Source organism: Centroberyx affinis, unplaced genomic scaffold (assembly GCF_046629955.1).
Source record: "Centroberyx affinis isolate AG114_WGS23_722 - 3 ecotype Tasmania unplaced genomic scaffold, CSIRO-AGI_Caff_v1 ptg003989l_1, whole genome shotgun sequence".
NCBI classification, from domain to species: domain Eukaryota; kingdom Metazoa; phylum Chordata; class Actinopteri; order Beryciformes; family Berycidae; genus Centroberyx; species Centroberyx affinis.
In genome coordinates, this window is record NW_027281805.1 from 52501 (window position 1) to 69923 (window position 17423).

Consider the following 17423-nt stretch of genomic DNA (forward strand, 5'->3'; position numbering starts at 1 on the left):
CCAGTTTTTGCAGTGCCGGCTTTTGAAGTTGAGGAGTGATTATCAAAAGAAAGCCCTGGTTTGGCCGCGTTTGGCCTTGTAGTGGAAACCAGACTAGAGAGCAGCTTTAGCCCTGCTCAGGACAGATCTGTCATGTTGGCTGACCGCCTTTGTAAAATGAAGAAAGAAACTGTGTTTTTTTGTAAATTGTTCTTTTTTTTCTCCTTTGTTTTACAGCACAGCAGCTTGGCAGATACAACACACCGTATGTATGTATATCAAAGTCCTTGTATATACTGTATAGGTTGGTTGGCAGGGGCAGCTGTGCATGTTTTTGTACAGTAATTCAGCTACTGAGAGATGCAAAAAAAAGCCTGTGCTGCTCGCTACATTGTGTTTCAAAGAGGTCGCCTCACTCACTGTACACTGCGGTATAAACTCCTGGGTCCGATTTGAACCCAAAACAGGGTCTAGAATCTGACCCTCAGACAAGTGAGAGTGTGGTAAAAGCTGCTTTATCCATAAAAGATTTAATTAGTCGTTAATCTACAGCCCAAACCAAAAATAAAGGCCCCTCTGGGTACACAAACACACACCACCACTGCTACAGTGACACGGTCATAAGACACTCGCACGCCCCTCAGTGTTGTCACTTGGTTGAATCTCATCGTTAGCTACAGTAGATAGCTAATGGTGGCGGATGGTCGGTCTTAAGTGAGCAAAAACACAGTTACATACTGGTCTCTGTTTTCGCTGGGGGGTGGGGGGTCGGGCGGGGGGATCGAGACGAGGAGAGACAGACAAACGGACAAAAAAGACATATTCATAGAGATAATACCGTAAATTTAGTAGACAAACTTATATAACATAGATCTTAGCGTCTTGAAATATACTATCATATATATTTAGATATGCTATTTTTTTGAGATGAAATAAATATAATATATCCACAGATACTCATCTTTTTTTTAAAAATAGACCAGCTTTACAATTGCAGACACGCATCAACACAATGGATAGACATGAGGAAGAAGGGGTGGGGGGAGAGGAGGAAAGATCGGTGGCCCATTTCGTAGAAGAAACACCCTCGGTGTGTGTTCACACTGCTAGCAGCCAATTTAAAGGCCCCATGAAATGAACTCCCACTACCTTTACTTCCAGAGTATCTTTAATGGCGACCTCATGCTGCACCAGGAGGCGCAAATACAAAGTCCGACCAATAAAACCATCACAGATTTTTGAACAGTCAAATAAAAATGCCTTTCTCTCCCTAACTGATCTCCCATTGGTTTACACTTTTTAATGATCCCTGTTGAGGCGTTTTGGGCGATATGTCCCGCCCCAACATCCTATCAAGGAAGTAAAGATGCCGTTTCATGGGGTCTTTAATCTGGCTCATTGGTTACTGTTGTGTTGCAGCGGTAGGCGGGACATACAGCAACACTAGTACATGATTGGGTGCTGATAGGCGCCGCCGCCCGAGACGTTTGGTTCCAACTTTTTCCATGTCGGCAAACAAAGAAACTTGAGCCTGTTAACATCAGCTGACGTTTCTCGGGTCGTAGAAAATGTTTGGACTTCCGGTGAATGATTTGTTGAGTTGCTCGCGGTGTGAACACACACAAACATCATGTCACATTTAGCCCACGTTTCACCTGGTTTCATTGAGATTCTTGTAAGCTGTTGATTGTAATGAGCAAAGCACTGAACTGTTTCCATCTACAATTGTGGAACTTGGCTTAATACAGGTATTCCTTTTAAAAGAATGTAAATCTAATGTTCAAAGCCTAAAAGTTGAACTAAAGAAATTCCCTGTTGTCAGTGAATATGAGGGATAATCAAGTATTTGTGTTTTTTTTTTAAAACACTGATAACATTTATCTTATTGTAATGGAACTGGAATGAGAAACAATATCCCCAAATATCAAGATGCTAAACAACAATTTTCTCTAACGCTACCCACCTCCACAAATATATATATGAGATATATATCTAGATTTTTTTTTCCAAAGAAAGGCAGACAAACTCTACACGACAACTTCATGTTAAAAACTTAGGTTCTCTTTTTTTTTGTTTTCTTCAGCTGAAGTAAGTTATGGCTCAGATGCAGTTCCAGGCAAACACAGGAGCTGACCAGACTATTATGGGATGGCCCAGGCGTTGTGGCCCACTGACAACACCAACAGCATTGTGCCAGTAGCTCTTGACTCTCCGCTAAAAATCCAGTGATGTCCAATGTCCAATGTCCTGAAGCTAAAAGCTAATGTTGGATGGATCAACTGGCTACTTGAGCGCTAGCTAAGTGCTTGACATCGGAGTGTAAGTGCTGGTGTCAGCTCGGCTGTAAATCGGTCATGGATAAAAAGCTATAGCTCTTGGTTACACATTTACAAGGAGATAAATAATAAAAAAAATCTTAAGTCGCACAGGAGGTGCTACCGTATCTTTCATACATCCTCGTATCCAGCGCTTCATCTGAAAGCATCTCACCTGCTAGCTAGCATCCTACGTAGGCACGGTCTCTTTGACATCATAACGGCACACGCACTAGATCATGATCTCATTTGACACACTTCGCAATCGAAACCTTCTCCATCCGATCACACTGTCTTGCTAGCATAAGGCTAGCCCTGGAAGATTCCACAGCAAAATACTCATTTTACTCAAACTTTAAACAGACATATGGCAGGAGAGATTAGCATAAGGCTATAAATATATATTTCCCTGCGCCAATCGGTCACCTTGTCGAACAAAACTGTGTAGCACCATCTAGCATTTTATACACAAATATCTTCTTCTCAACTGCAAGCGCACCTGATTACCTTTAGTTTTATGAATGTTTGCTATATTCTGCCCTAGATGTGTGGAGTTTGTAAAATCCAGTTGGACCACCTGTGGCAGAAAACATCAAACAAACAAACTGAATCCATATCAAACTGTAACCCATTGCAGATCGGACCCTTCGGTGGTGTCCTACAGCAGGCCTACCCTCCGTGATTTTGCACACTGCGACTTACGTTTGGCTTTAAGTCAACAATGGATCGAAGTCGACACCGTCCCGTCTCCATCGTCAGTTGCACGCCCCAAATCCCCTGAAATGCTACGATTCCCCATCTTCAAGTGTCTTCATTGTGGTTGCAGCACACTGGTTCGGCGGCTGACTTTACATTCAGTCAAATACAGGGAGGGAACAGAGACGGCCTCCGTTGTCGTAGTTAGGTAGTTGAGAGAACGCTTCGTGTGCAGCCCAGCTTGAGTAGTACGGCACAGTGCTTACATTGTATTAGACTCAATACATGTCTTGATATATAGAACACCACCAATAACAATAACAACAACACAGAGAAGTAAAATAAACATTTTGAAATATAAAATTTGAACATGGACTGAGTCTGTGAATAATGTATTGCTCAAGAAAGAGGGTAGGTGAACTAACATGTTTAAGTGTGTGTGTGCGTGTGTGTGTGCGTGTGTGTGTATGTGCGCTTATTGGGGAGATGATGGGACACTCTGTGAGATAAAAGGAAACACAGCAGCTAACGTTGTACAGATAGATGTTCAGCTCTACTTAAGTTTGGCACTCAGCTTTTCATTAAGCCAGCAGAATATCAGTCACAGTTGACTTACCCTGTTGTCAAGAATACAAACACAGAAAAGCACAGACGCACAGAATAATCACGCCAAGGAGAGGAGCCGAGAGGAGAGAGGACAGGCGAGGAGATGAGGAGAAGATAGACCATGAGAATAAAGGTGTGGAAAGGAGGTAAAGCGGGAAAGGAGAGAAAACAAGAGGGTAGAGGAGATGAGAGGGGAGGAGAAAAGGGGGAAAAGAGAAGGAGAAAACAGAAGAGAAGAGAACAAGAGAGGGTGCGTGGACAAAACAGAGAAGACAAAGTGGTTATCACCCTCCTCTCCCCCTAAACAAGAAGGTATCGATCATACACAACAACGGTGCCTCGGGCGGGCGTCACAGTTCTGCGGGGGTGTAAACAGTTTGTTAAGGAGAAAGGAAAGTAGGGGTAAGCGTTTTGTTTAAGAGAAAAAAAAAAAAAAATACAAGTGTTCCTTATCGGAGAACACTGTTCTGCGTTAGAGGCTTCCGAGAGCAGCAGGCATACAGTACTACAAAGTTCCTGAGCCCTCAGCAAGCATTAAGAATCCTCTGAATACAAACTACTCCACCGCCTCAACACCCAAAGCCCTTTACTGTCTTATAGCAAGGGAGTCTCCTTCGGTAATACCACTTTGAATTCTGATTTGCTTATACTGTATTGGATTACCCAGTTCAGCGAGCGCACATTGTTGCTGTGGTTGCAGTCTTTCACATACTGAGAGGAATGAAAAGAACCAACAGTAAACACAAGATTGCTGTTGTCGTCCTTTGACTTGCCCTGTGGGGTTTGTTTGGCTTTCTGGTTGGTTGGTTTGTTTGTCTGTTTGTTTGTGCAAGAGTTTTTACGAAAGGGCTCAGTGTGTATACTGTACTGGCTCGGCTGCCCGTGTCATTTCTGTCGCCGGGCAGATTCAGATCCAGATCTCTTATTTAGCTCCAGCCCCCACCGGTCTCCCTACTTCTGACGTTTGACCCCCTTTTTTTTGAACTTCACACTTCGCTCTCCACGCTGGAGAAATGGGCCGAGCCCCTCCGCGAGCAGAGGCTCTTGGCTTTGAGCGGTAAGTGGGGGGACTGGGCGAACCTCTGGGGCTGGGGCACGGAGCGCAGTCTCTGGTACTGCAGTTTGGCACTTGCCGAAGCCATGGAGGAGGGCTGGGGGGCCCCCGGGGTGGACGAGACCACAGAGGGCGAGGATACAGAGGAGGAGGACGTGGGCGGAGGAGCGTGGATGGAGTGAGATGAGGACGGGGGAGCGGGAAGGGCGGGGAGCGGCGGAGGCAAGTTGGGGATGAGGGTCGGAGGTGGAGACGGTTGCCTTCCTCGATCTCGATCCCTGTCCGGTCTCTGTGTCCGCTGGATACTGGATAGGTTTGACTGGCTGCCAGATTTGGACGGATTCTGCGAGCGGTCGGGTTTGGAGGACGACGAGGAGTGGCGTTTGGACTTCGGGGGACCACCGAAACTCTGGCAGTGGTGGTACAGCTCCTCCTGGCTCCGCGAGGTCACCCGGGCCCATTTGGAGGAGTGGGAGTGCGTGTGGTGGTGGGGGGAATGGTAGGAGGAATAAGCTGCGTACCCTCGCCCCTTGTCCTTCGACTTCCGTTTAGTCTTCTTCTCATCCTGTATGTGGAGTTTGTCCACGGACCAGTACCGGCGAGGAGGCGGCGGCGTGAGAGGAGGCGGGGGCCAGTGTGATCCTGATCCCCACCCTCTTTCTCCTACCTCTCCTCCTCCACCACCACCTCCTCCCCCACTAGACCCCCATCCACTTTCCCCTGTGCCCCACCGCTCTCCTCGCTCCAGAAACAGATCATCTCTACTGTTGACGCTGCCGGCTTTTTCCCTGGAGGGGTAGGTGCCAAAAAACCAACCGCCCCCTCCAATCCCTCCCACCGCCCTGCCTTCATGGCCCTCCCAGTACCTCTCGAACTTCCCAAACTCTCCCGAAGAGCCGTCGTCATCAGAATATATCCCGACCACCTTATCCCGTTCCCTCTCCTCCTCGGACATTGTCCTTCCTCCGCCTCCACGTCTCTTCCCTCGCTCTGCTTTCCTTCTCTCCAGCTCAGAATCTTCCTCGTCATCCTCCACTTCTGAGTCCCACTCGTGGAAGGACAGGCCCTCCTTGGAGTGCAACTCCCCTCTCCCGTTGCGTCCCAGCAGTGGCCTCCTCTCTCCTTCCATCCCTACGGCCTCCCTGTCTGAGCCTTTACTCTTCCTGCGTTTGGCGGAGAGAGGGAGCAAGGGCAGGAAGGCGGAGGGAATGGTATCGGAGGACGGGTTCCCCCCTCCCCAGAACTTCACGGATGTTGTAGGTTTACTGCTGGAGCTGTGATACTGCTTGCTATTCCTCCGCCTGTGGTGCCTGTCCTTCCCTCTGCTGTCTTCCCCGTCATCCCTCTCTTTCTCTTCTCTTTCCCTCCTCTCGTCACCACCCGGGATGTTCCACCCGTAGCTTCTGATGGAGCTCTCGCTCTTTTTCCGAAACGACTCTCGCCTCAGCGGTGGGTAAGAGGGGTAGTCCGGTGTCGCCACTTTGAGTTCCTCTCTCTTCTCGGCGTCTCCTTCCTCTTGCTCGGACCTCTTCCGCTCTCTCCTCCTCACCTTCTCGTCTTTCTTCCTCTTCTTCTTCCCTTTGCGCCGCTTGCGCTCCCTTTCTCTCTCCCTCTCCTCCCTCTTTTTCTTCTTTCGTCCCTTCTTCCTCCTCTTCCTCTCGCGCTCCCTCTCTTTGTGGTGCCTCTTCTCTTCCCTACCCGCGGCTCCTCCTCCTTCTTGTCTTGTCGCCCCTCCCCTCCCTCGCTCTCTCTCGCCCCACGATGCCCACCACTCCTGTAGCTGGGCCAACTGGATGCCTGTCCTCTCTCTGCCGTAATCTCTCTGAGGGCGTGGCTTCCGGGGTGGGACAGGCGGGGGTGGCGGGCTGCAGGGCAGCGAGCGCGATGACATGCGGCGAGAACGAATCTTCCTCCGTGACCCCAGGAGAAGGCTGGACTCCTCCGTCAGCTGGTCCGAGTCGTAGTCATCGTCCAGCGTGAAGTCCCGGTCGCCCGCTCGGTACCGGAAACTCAGCGAGGAGTTGTAGGAGCTGTCGCTGGAGCAGGAGGAGGGCGAGTTGGTGCGAGAGAGTGAGATGGAGGAGGAAGAGGAGGATGACGAGGAGGTGGAGGAGGAAGAGGACGAGGCACTGGAGCAGGAGGAGTAGAAACGGCAGGGGGAGGAGGGCGTGGTGGGGGTGTGCGTCGGGGAGGAGAGGGGGACAGGCAGCGGAAGAGGTGGAGGAGGTCGCCGTCCTCTCCTCCCCCCTCCATCCCTTGCTCCATACCTCCCTCCGCCTCGCCGCCCCAGGGGGAGGATGTTCTCATACAAGGGCCCTCCAGAGCTTTTTCTCCTCGCTTGGGCCAGGCTTCCTCGTCTCCAAAAGGAGGGCCTCCGGTGTGGGGAGGATGGGAGCAGCGGAGGGGGCTTGGCAATTAAATGCCCTGGGCCTTGTTGGGGGCCTTTGGGGGGCAGCCGCGGCATCCCCGAGGCCTTGGGGCCCCGTGGGTTAGCTTTGGGTGTCTGCTGGGGGACCCCTACCTGTTGGTCAGTGTTAGCTCCCAGCCCCTCTGGATCTATAGGACCATAGTACCGCTTGTACTCATCTAGCCCTGTGTCAGCTCCCCCCCCTCCTCCCCCTGCACCTCCTCCTGGCAGGGTCCAGTGCTGTCCCAGGTTTTGTTGGAACTGCTGCTGGGCCTGGAGTTCTGAGATCCCTCCTGCAAGCCCCCCTACACCCACTCCTCCACCACTGCCTCCGCTCATGACTTTTTCCGGCTTCGGCCTGTTCCACCGATCGACCACGGCCAGTCTCCGGTCGTGGCGGGGCAGGAAGGTAGAGCAGGGCATGGGGCCTTCCAGTAAGGGGCTATTTGACGGACCTAAGGCCATCGCCGAGTGGCCCGTAGTGGGCGGAGATCCGGGCAGCATGGTGGTGTAGGTCTGCCCCTGTTGCTGCTGTTGGTGGTGCTTCTGCTGCTGCTGCTGCTGCTGCACCATGGCGATGGCGGTCGTGTTGGTTACAGTTGCCGTGACGAGGTGTTGCTGGGCCGCGGCGGGCATGGTGGACATGGTGTGGTACTGGGGCAAAGAGCTTTTGATGCCTCCCGGCGCCGTCTCATCCTCGAACTTGCAGCAACTGTACATCCCCTGGGTGGAAAGATAAAAGAGAGATTGTAATTAGAGCAGCAGGCTGCCAAGTACTGTAGGTAACGAGCAACTGCGTGCGTGTGTGTGTATGTGAGAGAGAGAGAGAGAGAGAGTCTGACATCCCTAATTCCACCCCCTTGATAAGGAAACCTATAGCGCTTTGAACCGCTTTGAGCTACACAAACCATATGGAAATTGTCTTCAGAAAAATTGTTAGAGACTTCAAACTCTCTCTTGTTCTGGAAGAAATTTGAACCTCTGAACTTTCAAGAGTCTATCAATCAATCTATGACATACAGAAACTTTAGTATTGAATGAATAAAGTGTCCCAAATGGAAACCTGGATTCCTATTTGTAGATAGAAACACCTGTAGATAGAATCTGTTTGGTGCGGTGGCTTTACCCTCACCCCTTGTTTACATTAAATCTTTGTAGGCTTACTGTGTATTCATTTTGCCTCGAATGGTTATTTCTTGGATACGTGGAGAGATTTTAAACAAGTAGTAAAAATTTAGAAATTAATCTCGAGTCTTTTTTTTTTTTTTTTGTGACACCACAGCTTGAAACAGTCATTAATTTGCATATTTTCACATTTATAGAGGCATGCCAGAAACTGGCTTGAGGAAAGTCTGCTGATACACTCAGTGTACAAAAAACAGGATCACCTTCCTAATATTAAGTTGAATTCTCTTTTGCACAATCCATTTTTCAATTGTCTCACACATTAAAAACTACCTGTCTTCTCGCCTCCATCTATGTCTCCCCTTCTTTAGTCAAGTAAACTTAACAGGTGAAAACACAAGCAGTCATAATGCTTTGTTCAGACAGGCAGCTCAAATCTGATGTTTTTCCATATCCAGCACAGGAAGACGGATATTTTTTGAGTATGAACAGCAAAACACCACATGGAATCTGATGTTTTGAGATCAGATTTAAACCACATTTGTAGGTGGTTTGAAATGTGATTCAAATAGCGCGTCTGAATATGCAACTCAGTCCCACCGCTCAGATTGGAGTGTTTGTTTTTTTTTTGTCACTCCCCATGAGAGATGTATCTGACGTCACGCGTTGCCACATGGAAGAGCAGACAACAACAAAACATGGAGGAGAGCCAGCAGGAGAACAGTGCTGCCTGGACAGATGAAGAGGTTTTATGCCTCCTTAACAACATGGCAGATACCGCCCGCCTCCATCGCTGACAAATGCATTCAGCAGTATGACTAGAAAACGCCACCATAAAAACAGTCAGAATAAATAAAGACGAAACTTCCATGTTACTATAGCTTGTTGCAGCACCCACAGTTGTAATGACAGCTAAAGATTGTGCTGTCTAAACACACAAATCTGATCTGGGCACTTGAGAGTCAGATTTGAAAGATCAGATTTTAAAAATGAAGCGGATTTGCCTGCTGTCTGAACGTAGCCACCTGGATTCACCTGGTTTCATGGAAAAATCAGGTGTTTCTAATGTTGTACACAAGAATACACACAAAAACGAACACTAAACACAACAAACATGACTGGTTTTACTATTCAAGTAAGTTTTTACTGCTAAAAACTTATACCTTCATTTTAACGGTTTCTGTTCAGGATCCCAACAGAGCTGACACGGGCAAGTACAAATTTTCATTGGTCTTGTCCGGGTAATGCTTACTTTCATGAGTGAACACTATATGTGGGGGGGACAGAGCTTTACCCTGTATGATTCTCATCCATCTCTGGATGGTGAGGTTTTTGACCAAGAGGAGAATCTACGATTCTTGTCTGCCTTAGGCAGTGAGATCTGACGTAAATATCAGATCAAGAGTAGAATCAGGAAGGACAGGGGAAAAGAAAATTCAAGAAAAACATATGGATTCACTCACAATGTGCATCTAAAAGTGGGAGTATTTGTTGTGTTCTTTTATCTTTCTATTTTACTTGATTTGATTCTTTTAATGCAATGCATTTTGCTTGTTCTTTTATATGAATTTTATCTTTTTATATCTCTTTTATCTGCCTTCTATTGATGTAAAGCACTTTGAGCTGCATGTTGTGTATGAAAGGTGCTATACAAATAAAGGTTATTATAATTATTACGATCATTATTAATATTATTATTATAGTATTTAGTCAATAGCTGTAGGAGGCAGGATAACGGCATGGTCATCAGTCATTCTTGACAAAAACATATCGGACATGCATACACACATTATAAAGTGTCTTGAAGAAAGTGACTACAGCTGCGTATTTCATGTGTGTTAAACAGCTGCCATAAATACCCTGCGGAGGATTCAGCTAAAGCTGTGACAGGTTGCCGCATCGAAAGAGGCTTTACATTTGTCTGGGCTACAACTTTTGTATTTTTATTCATCCTCCGTTCACCCTATTTTCCTTTATCTTCATTCAATGCATTCCCAAACCACCGGCTGTGTAACTTCATCGGCTCAACGCTATTCACACAAACCGGCTCCATTTTGAAAAGAAGAAAATAATCCATCTTTCTTTTTTTTCTCTCCCACAGCATGATGGGAAATCGCTCTAGGTGGTTTCCCTCTACCTCTCTCGCTCACTGTGTCACCATATCTCCTGTGAAGGAAAGGCAGACAACGGGCGTACTGACCATGAAATATTAATGAGAGTTTTGGAGAAACTTAGGCCGGAGTTTACCAAGCTTCTTAGAGTGTCAATTTTCACACTATCAAACCAAACAGAGCTTTCAACAAACAAAGCATCACTCAGCTGGAGCTGGGCTGCATTTCTCCAAAGCATTGTGAAGTGATGTCGTAAAAAAACAAAAAAACACACAATTGGAGAAATAGGTATGTTGCAGTGAGGACACAACTTTTGGAGGAGAGTCAAAACTATGGGGGAATTCTAGAAAAAGCAACAGAAGCTATTTTGTCATTGCGCATAAAACAAATGGTGGCAGATGCTGCACTTTATGAGAATCACCTTCCCAGAGGGTTTCCAGCCTGCGTGCTCACCGCCAGTCAGCTGCAGCCCCGATCACTTAGAGCCAAAGAGCTTCTGGTGCGCTCAGTCTGCCTTTCCCCACACAGAAGGTAAAATTAAATGTGCAATCACACCTATGTGCAGTTTGTTTTCTTTGAATCTGAACCGCCACAACTACGTTCAGACTTGCCAGAAATGCTAATAAACAGCTTAAATTTGGGAAAATGGAAAAATCAGCTTCGTCAGTCCCTGCCTATGCCAATGCTCAATGCCCATGTGCAGTTTCAGATAGATTGGCCAACCCATTGAGGAGCAAAATGGATGCAGACAGACAGACAGAAGGACAGCGTTTTCCTCATTTTATAGTAGGATAGTGGAAGAGTTTACTGCATTTTTGTTTAGGTTCACACTGTCCAATTACAAGTGAGCCAGGACTTGTAAACTAAAGTCACATGGACTTAACGGTAGCTTGTTTATTGGAACCCGTCATCCTGCCAGGTTAGAGATTTTGGCGGCAGAGGAGAGTCAAAACAAATCTGATTCCAGTTCCTGTAACTTTAGCTAAGCATGATGGACTTTTTTCTGTAATTTACCTTCTCTGGTGTTCATACCAGCTAGGAAAACATGAAGAAATAGCTGAATATGAGCCTATGTCCTCGGTTCATTTTGTTATGCCAGGCTTTCCTAGCATGAGTTTTGGGGTTGTTTCCCGTAGTTGGTTTGGTTACGTTCTCACTCCTAACGAACTGCACCGTAGTTCTTTTGTTAGAGGACTGAGACTCTCATTTTCAGACAGCTTATTTGGTTCCAACCGAGTTCAAATGGCATTGGTTTTAGCTGCAAAAATGAAGCGCGGGGCAGGAATTATACCACGGCCAAACGGCCAGTGCCGTGGATGCCCCGGAGTGTGGCCGTAATGCCCCTTCTAAAATTAACTACCCACATGGCCAGTTTGGCATGCCCTGTTCTGAACTGGCCGTTGTGCCCTTAAAAGAAAGTTGCGGATTTCCTCATTTAAAACTACATGCGACGCAGCAAATAAACAAACTCACGTTGCCCAGTGTCTCCGTCATCACGCTGGACATCAACAGTAGCGTGAGATTTCTCCCGCAAATATATGTGTAACGTTAACGTAAACATTAACAGCTAATTAATTAAACTGAGAGGGAGAGAGAGAAGCCATCGCTAACCGCTAAGCTCTCGCTAACTGCTAAGCTAAGTAACTAGCAGATCTGAAAAGCATGTAAACAACTTTGGGATTAGCAAGAAAGTTGCTAAAAGAAAGAGAGAGCTATGAGTGCTTGAGCAGAACTAGTGTAAGTTTAAATGTACAGCAGGTAATTAGCCGCAGTAATGAAGAATTTAGCAAAATTAACTGGGTTGAGAGCAGCAAAAACGCTAGCAGTAGCAGTAGCGTTTAAGGAACATCGGTAAATTGTAGAGTCTACCAATAGTCTACATGTGAGGCGTTTAGGGGACATCTGTAATTTGTAGCTACAGAAAATAACCTGGGTTACACTTACGTTATCGTGTGTTACTGGACATGTAACTAACTTTGCAGTCTGAGCCATCTTACATCACACTGCAGCACTTTTTGTATTAGGATATTTATTTTGTTGAGGAAAAAGGACTGAAAAAAGGATTTTAATAACCATTGGTTTTGGCCTTGGTGCCCTACATTTTGGCTGCAATGCCCCAATAAATTTGTATTTATCAAAGGCCAAAGTGGCCTTGCCCTAAAAATTACTTAATTCCAGGCCTGGAAGCGGTCTAAAGGAGTTTGAATAAACCACTCCAATTGTGCTTAGTGTGACCACGGTTTAAGTAAACAATCTGTTTTTTGCCATCTCAACAGCTACGTGTGATATTAAAACAAAGCTAGATATAAATGAAGCATGGAATGAAAGAGTCTGAAGTGTTTGTACACGGTGTTCATTACCACTGCGCGTTCCTCTCAAATTTTAAACCCCAAAATAAATCAATCAATTAAAACATTGTGTCAGATCAGCGACTCCCTCTCCACTATGCCCAGTCTCACTCTCTGCCCCTACCTTTGTATATTTACACCTCGTTGTAGATAGATGGGACTCAATTAGCAGCTAAGTGTGCCGGACCGAGGAGGGCCATGTAAATCACAGAGACTCTATTATCGCTCATACGTGAAGATGATTCATAACATCCATCGATATCTGTCACATCTTAATGACAAAATGTGTGGGGCCTCCTGTAAATCTCTGTTCCCCAGCGGGACGAGGATCTGATGGAAGGGGGAGTAATAATGGCCCTGCCGGACACATGAATCAGCAGTCCCAGCGGTAGGACTCGTATCACAGCCCCCTGAGCACGGGGCGCAGCACACTGTGAAATTGAAACCTGGGTGACTCACTGATTGGGTTAAGGCAAGCCGCTGAGGCCAGCTGCAGAGGCTTTAAAGCCACAACGGCAGAGCTTGGGAGATATGAGGAAACTGGTCTTGGTGTGTGCGCTTCGCATGGAATAAAACCACAATGTTTTCTTTTCCGAGTATGAGGAAGAGAAGAGGAGAAGAGGAAGGAAGAGAGGTCCAATTATGCTCAAAAGGATCTGAAGGGAAGAATAAAAATAGAGTTTCTATACTATAAGCTTTTATGATGATACTTTAATTATCGCATCACATGTAACGCTTCGAACCCAACGCTCTTCTTCAAACACAAAGAAGAAGAACATCCTTTGAGACATGCTTGTGATGAAGAGCTATATCAACAAACGAACATGATGAAGAACACGACAAAGAAGAAGAAGAGCATCGGTACAGCAGCCATTTTAGAACATCCTCATTAGAAGGTTTCAAGTCCATCTAAATCTGACAAACTCTGTCTATGAAAAAAAAGGAAATGACTGGTTGCTCTATATTGTCAAACTAGGATCAAAAATGTGTCGGGTGCTCTTGGAAAACGGGGAAAAAGTGCAAACAAAAGGACAATCCAGGCACTCCAAATATAAAAATACAACCACGAGGAAGGAAATATTAAATTTATTATATATTTATTATTATTATTATTATTATTATTATTATTATTATATTTAAACAACTTTATTGTAGTGGCTAAATCATTAAAAAAGCCAACATGTAGGTCTTCTTCAGGGCTTTAAACTCTGTCTAAGTTTGACCAAATACAGCTAAAGCTGACACAGCTAAAGCTAAGTCCAAGCTGCAGAGGCTTTAAAGCAGGAACAGCAGAGCTTGGGAGATATAAGAAAGCTGGTCTTGGCTGTGCCATGGAATAAAACCAAAATCTATGTTTTCTTTTCCAAGTATGAGGAATGCTCGAGTTTGTTTATGCGGGGAAATACGCTGGAGCGCTTTGAATGAACGAGGAGAGGTCCAATTATGCTCAAAAGGATCTGAAGGGAAGCCTGAATAAAAGTAGAGTCTGCACACTATAAGCTTTTGTGACGAGACTTCAATTACCACGTCACATGTAACGCTTCGAACCCAACGCTCAAAGACAAAGAAGAAGAACGTCCTTTGAGACATGCTTGTGATAAAGGGCTATATAACTGTACTTGAGCATGAAGGAGAACATGAAGAAGAAGAAGAAGCGCATTGGGTTTGAAACGTTACATGTGATTTGGTCATTAAAGTATGGTCATAAAGGGAGCTTACAGTGTGCAGACTCTACTTTTGTTATTTCTGTGTTCTTTCATCTGTCTAGCACTTACATCTGTATTTTGGATGTGTGTGTTTTGTGTGGATTGTTTCTGAATTGAAGCCTGTCTGGGAATGTCAGTGGATACTTAACCCACATGGTCTTCATCAAGAAGAAGACTATGTACACTATATACAGTATCTGAGATCAAGCACAAGGGCAATACTGACACATCACACCGCACATAAACTTTCCACATCCATACACCACTCCAATGGGATTTCTTTCAATTCGTGCTTTTGTTTATTGTAGGACGTTTGCTTGGCATGGATGAAGTGACAACATCTTGATTTACCTATTGTGTAAAGGCATCTTTTTGTGCTACATATATGAATATTTTGATGGAATTACACACTGTACAATGGCTTATCGGATGCATAAATAATGCTTAATGTCTATTCTTGATGTAATGGATATTTTAACCTTGTCAGTAGTTAACCCCTCCCCATTTTTCCTCTTTGTCATATTCCCCTTCCCTGCCCAGTTCTATGATTGGTTCATTTCTAATCAACCTGTGTCCAAGAGCTGTGGATATTTGTACAACCGTTTTCTTCTTGTATTTTTATCTGATAATCATCCATTTGGGTTGAAATGTCATATTTTTTTTTTAAAATATGATTAACATTAATGTTTTTCACCTTGTCTTTCCTCTACAAGGGCCACGCCGCTATGTTGGAAGAGTGACAACAAAAGGAAAGATTGAAGTGTTATTGCCTCTTCCTCACTTTTTTATAGTACAATCAGAACACACTTCCACTGCGCAGAAATGAGCCATTTCCTCCGCCTTGTCAGGGAGGAGGAGGTAATAAATTTACAATCTCTGCTTTTGTTGTCACTCCAACATGTCTTCCTCAGAACCATCGGTATCCACTCTCCAGACATTCCTTCACAGTCTGAAGTGACAAAAAAAAAATAAAAAATCTGCTCGAAGCTCTATGAAGCCCATTTCCCACTTCAACAGTCTCCCCTCCCTCCCTCCTTTCCACCTCGCCTCTTTTCCTCCCTCCTCCTTTCTGTCTCTAGCGTTTCTTCCTCCCTTCACCTCCTCCTGGCCTCCCTCCAACTCCTGCCTCCTACCTCGTTTTTTTTCCCCTCTCTCTCCTCACTTCTACTTCCTCGTCACTCCTTCCTTATCTCCTCCCTACACACAGAAAAATAAACAAACTTGAACCGAAAATGGGTCTTTGGAGTGAAGCCAAAGAAGAACCATTTCTGGTTCCACAAAGAACCTTTCAAGAAGAAGAGGAGATTGTTAATTCTTGGTTATTGGATGGTGGGTGGTGGCATAAATGTGGAAAATAACCAAACCCCTCTGTAGTAGAAGATCAGATAAAAACACAATGCAGGTGGTCTAAGCAAAGGAGAGCAGAAATGGTCCTTTGAAGAACCTTGGTCTGAAAGGTTCTTCTGAAAGGAACCAGAAATGGTTCTTCTATGGCATCACCTCTAAGAACCATTTTCAGTTCCATATTTTTTATTTTTCTGTGTACCTTCCTTCTCTCCTCCTCTTTCCTCCCTCATCTCCCTCCTCACCCATGCTTCCTCTCTCCTCCTTCCCTCTTCTCTCCAATCCCTCCTTTCCTTCTCTTCTCTCGTTTCCTCTCCTCTCTCCTAACTGCTCTGTCTTCCCTCCTTCACTCTTCTCTGTTTTCTCCCCTCCCTCCCTCCCAACCCTCTCCACCTCTGTAAGCCTTTGTTCTACACTGTAAAAAGTCTCCACCTTAACAAGTAATTTAGTCTATTAGTGAGTCCTAAAAATCATATTTAAAAAAAAAAAAAAAGTCATCAGGGTTTGATAATTTCACTTGTTTCAAATGCAAATCAACTTGTTTCAAGAATTTTGTATAATCAAGTGTCCCTTATCTTGATAGCAGGGCAGTGATCTGCCTTATTCTGACTGGTTTCAACATATTGACACTCCTTTCTAGAAATTTCCTGAAACAAGTGAAGCTGCATTGTGGAGTGGAGTTATCTCTCCTCACTGGCAGAATTTTTTTTTAGAAAAATAAGATTTGAATGCCGAATACGAGACTAAATGACTTGCTAGGATGGACATTTTTTGCAGTGTAAATATTCCCAGGACCCGGGACTGAACCTGACTCTAGTGGCTCTACTTATGACTTAAGAAAATAACTGCGCTAACAGCTAAGTCATCACTCTGCCTGGGACCCTCTGGGCTTCCCCAGGCTCGACGCCAAGGATACAGATGCCATCGATGTTCCCCTCTCTGGCCCCGCCTCCTGCCTCCTGCCTCCCGCCTCCCTCTCCCTGCTGAGTGCCAGGACTGAAGTAACCTCTCCCAATATTCAGCTGCACCTACTGTTGCACAATCCAAGTCTCTAAAAAAAATCCTGCTTCATCATCTGTCTTTTGTTTGTGTCGTTTGTTGTTAGCTTTCTTTACTTTTTCTGTTCTGTTCCTGGCAAGCACTTTTAAATCTCTGTATTGCTATATGAATGGGGATTGTTGTTATTATTGTTATTTTTATTATAGATAAACTAGCTTCACCGTCAGAATCAATTCCAAACGTTTGGCAGTCATGCACCATTAGCTCAGGCTGGTGAAATCTGTGTCGTCTTTTAAATCTCTTCTTAAAACTAATTTTACAGAGTTGCACTTATTTTATGATCTGTATTACTGTTTTTCACTGTTTTTTTTCGATCCTTGTCCTCATATGTTTCTTTCCATGTGTTTATTCCTTTGCTGTTTATTTTATGTTTTTATCCTTTGTAAAGCATTTGTGTTTTGAAGTTCAATGCGTCTCTGACCACCTGGATTTACACCCGGATTTTCTGTGTGCTTTTGCCATCCGATTATAATCATGTATGTATTCATGTTGATCCAGTTGTAAAACAGGTTTTTGTCGCTTGTTTTCTCCTCCCATTCTACTAGTGTTGTTTATGTTGTTTACGTTGTACGTAGTAGTTAAATGTTCAAAGTCAAATTCCTTGTATGTGTACATACTTCGCCAATAAAGCTGATTCTGATTCTGATTCCCCCATCCATCGCTCCCTCGTTCC

At 45.2% G+C, this 17423-nt stretch overlaps 1 protein-coding gene across 1 annotated transcript in view; it reads right to left on the reverse strand.

The window, feature by feature from the left end:
• Positions 1-4582: 4582 nt before the first annotated feature.
• Positions 4583-17423, reverse strand: part of LOC139663363 (uncharacterized) — a gene marked incomplete at its 5' end in the record, with an annotated part of 90321 nt that continues 77480 nt past the window's right edge. The window contains one exon of the mRNA XM_071542010.1: positions 4583-7780. Within this exon, the coding sequence (XP_071398111.1) occupies positions 4583-7780 (3198 nt within the window). The remainder of the gene's footprint in view (positions 7781-17423) is intronic.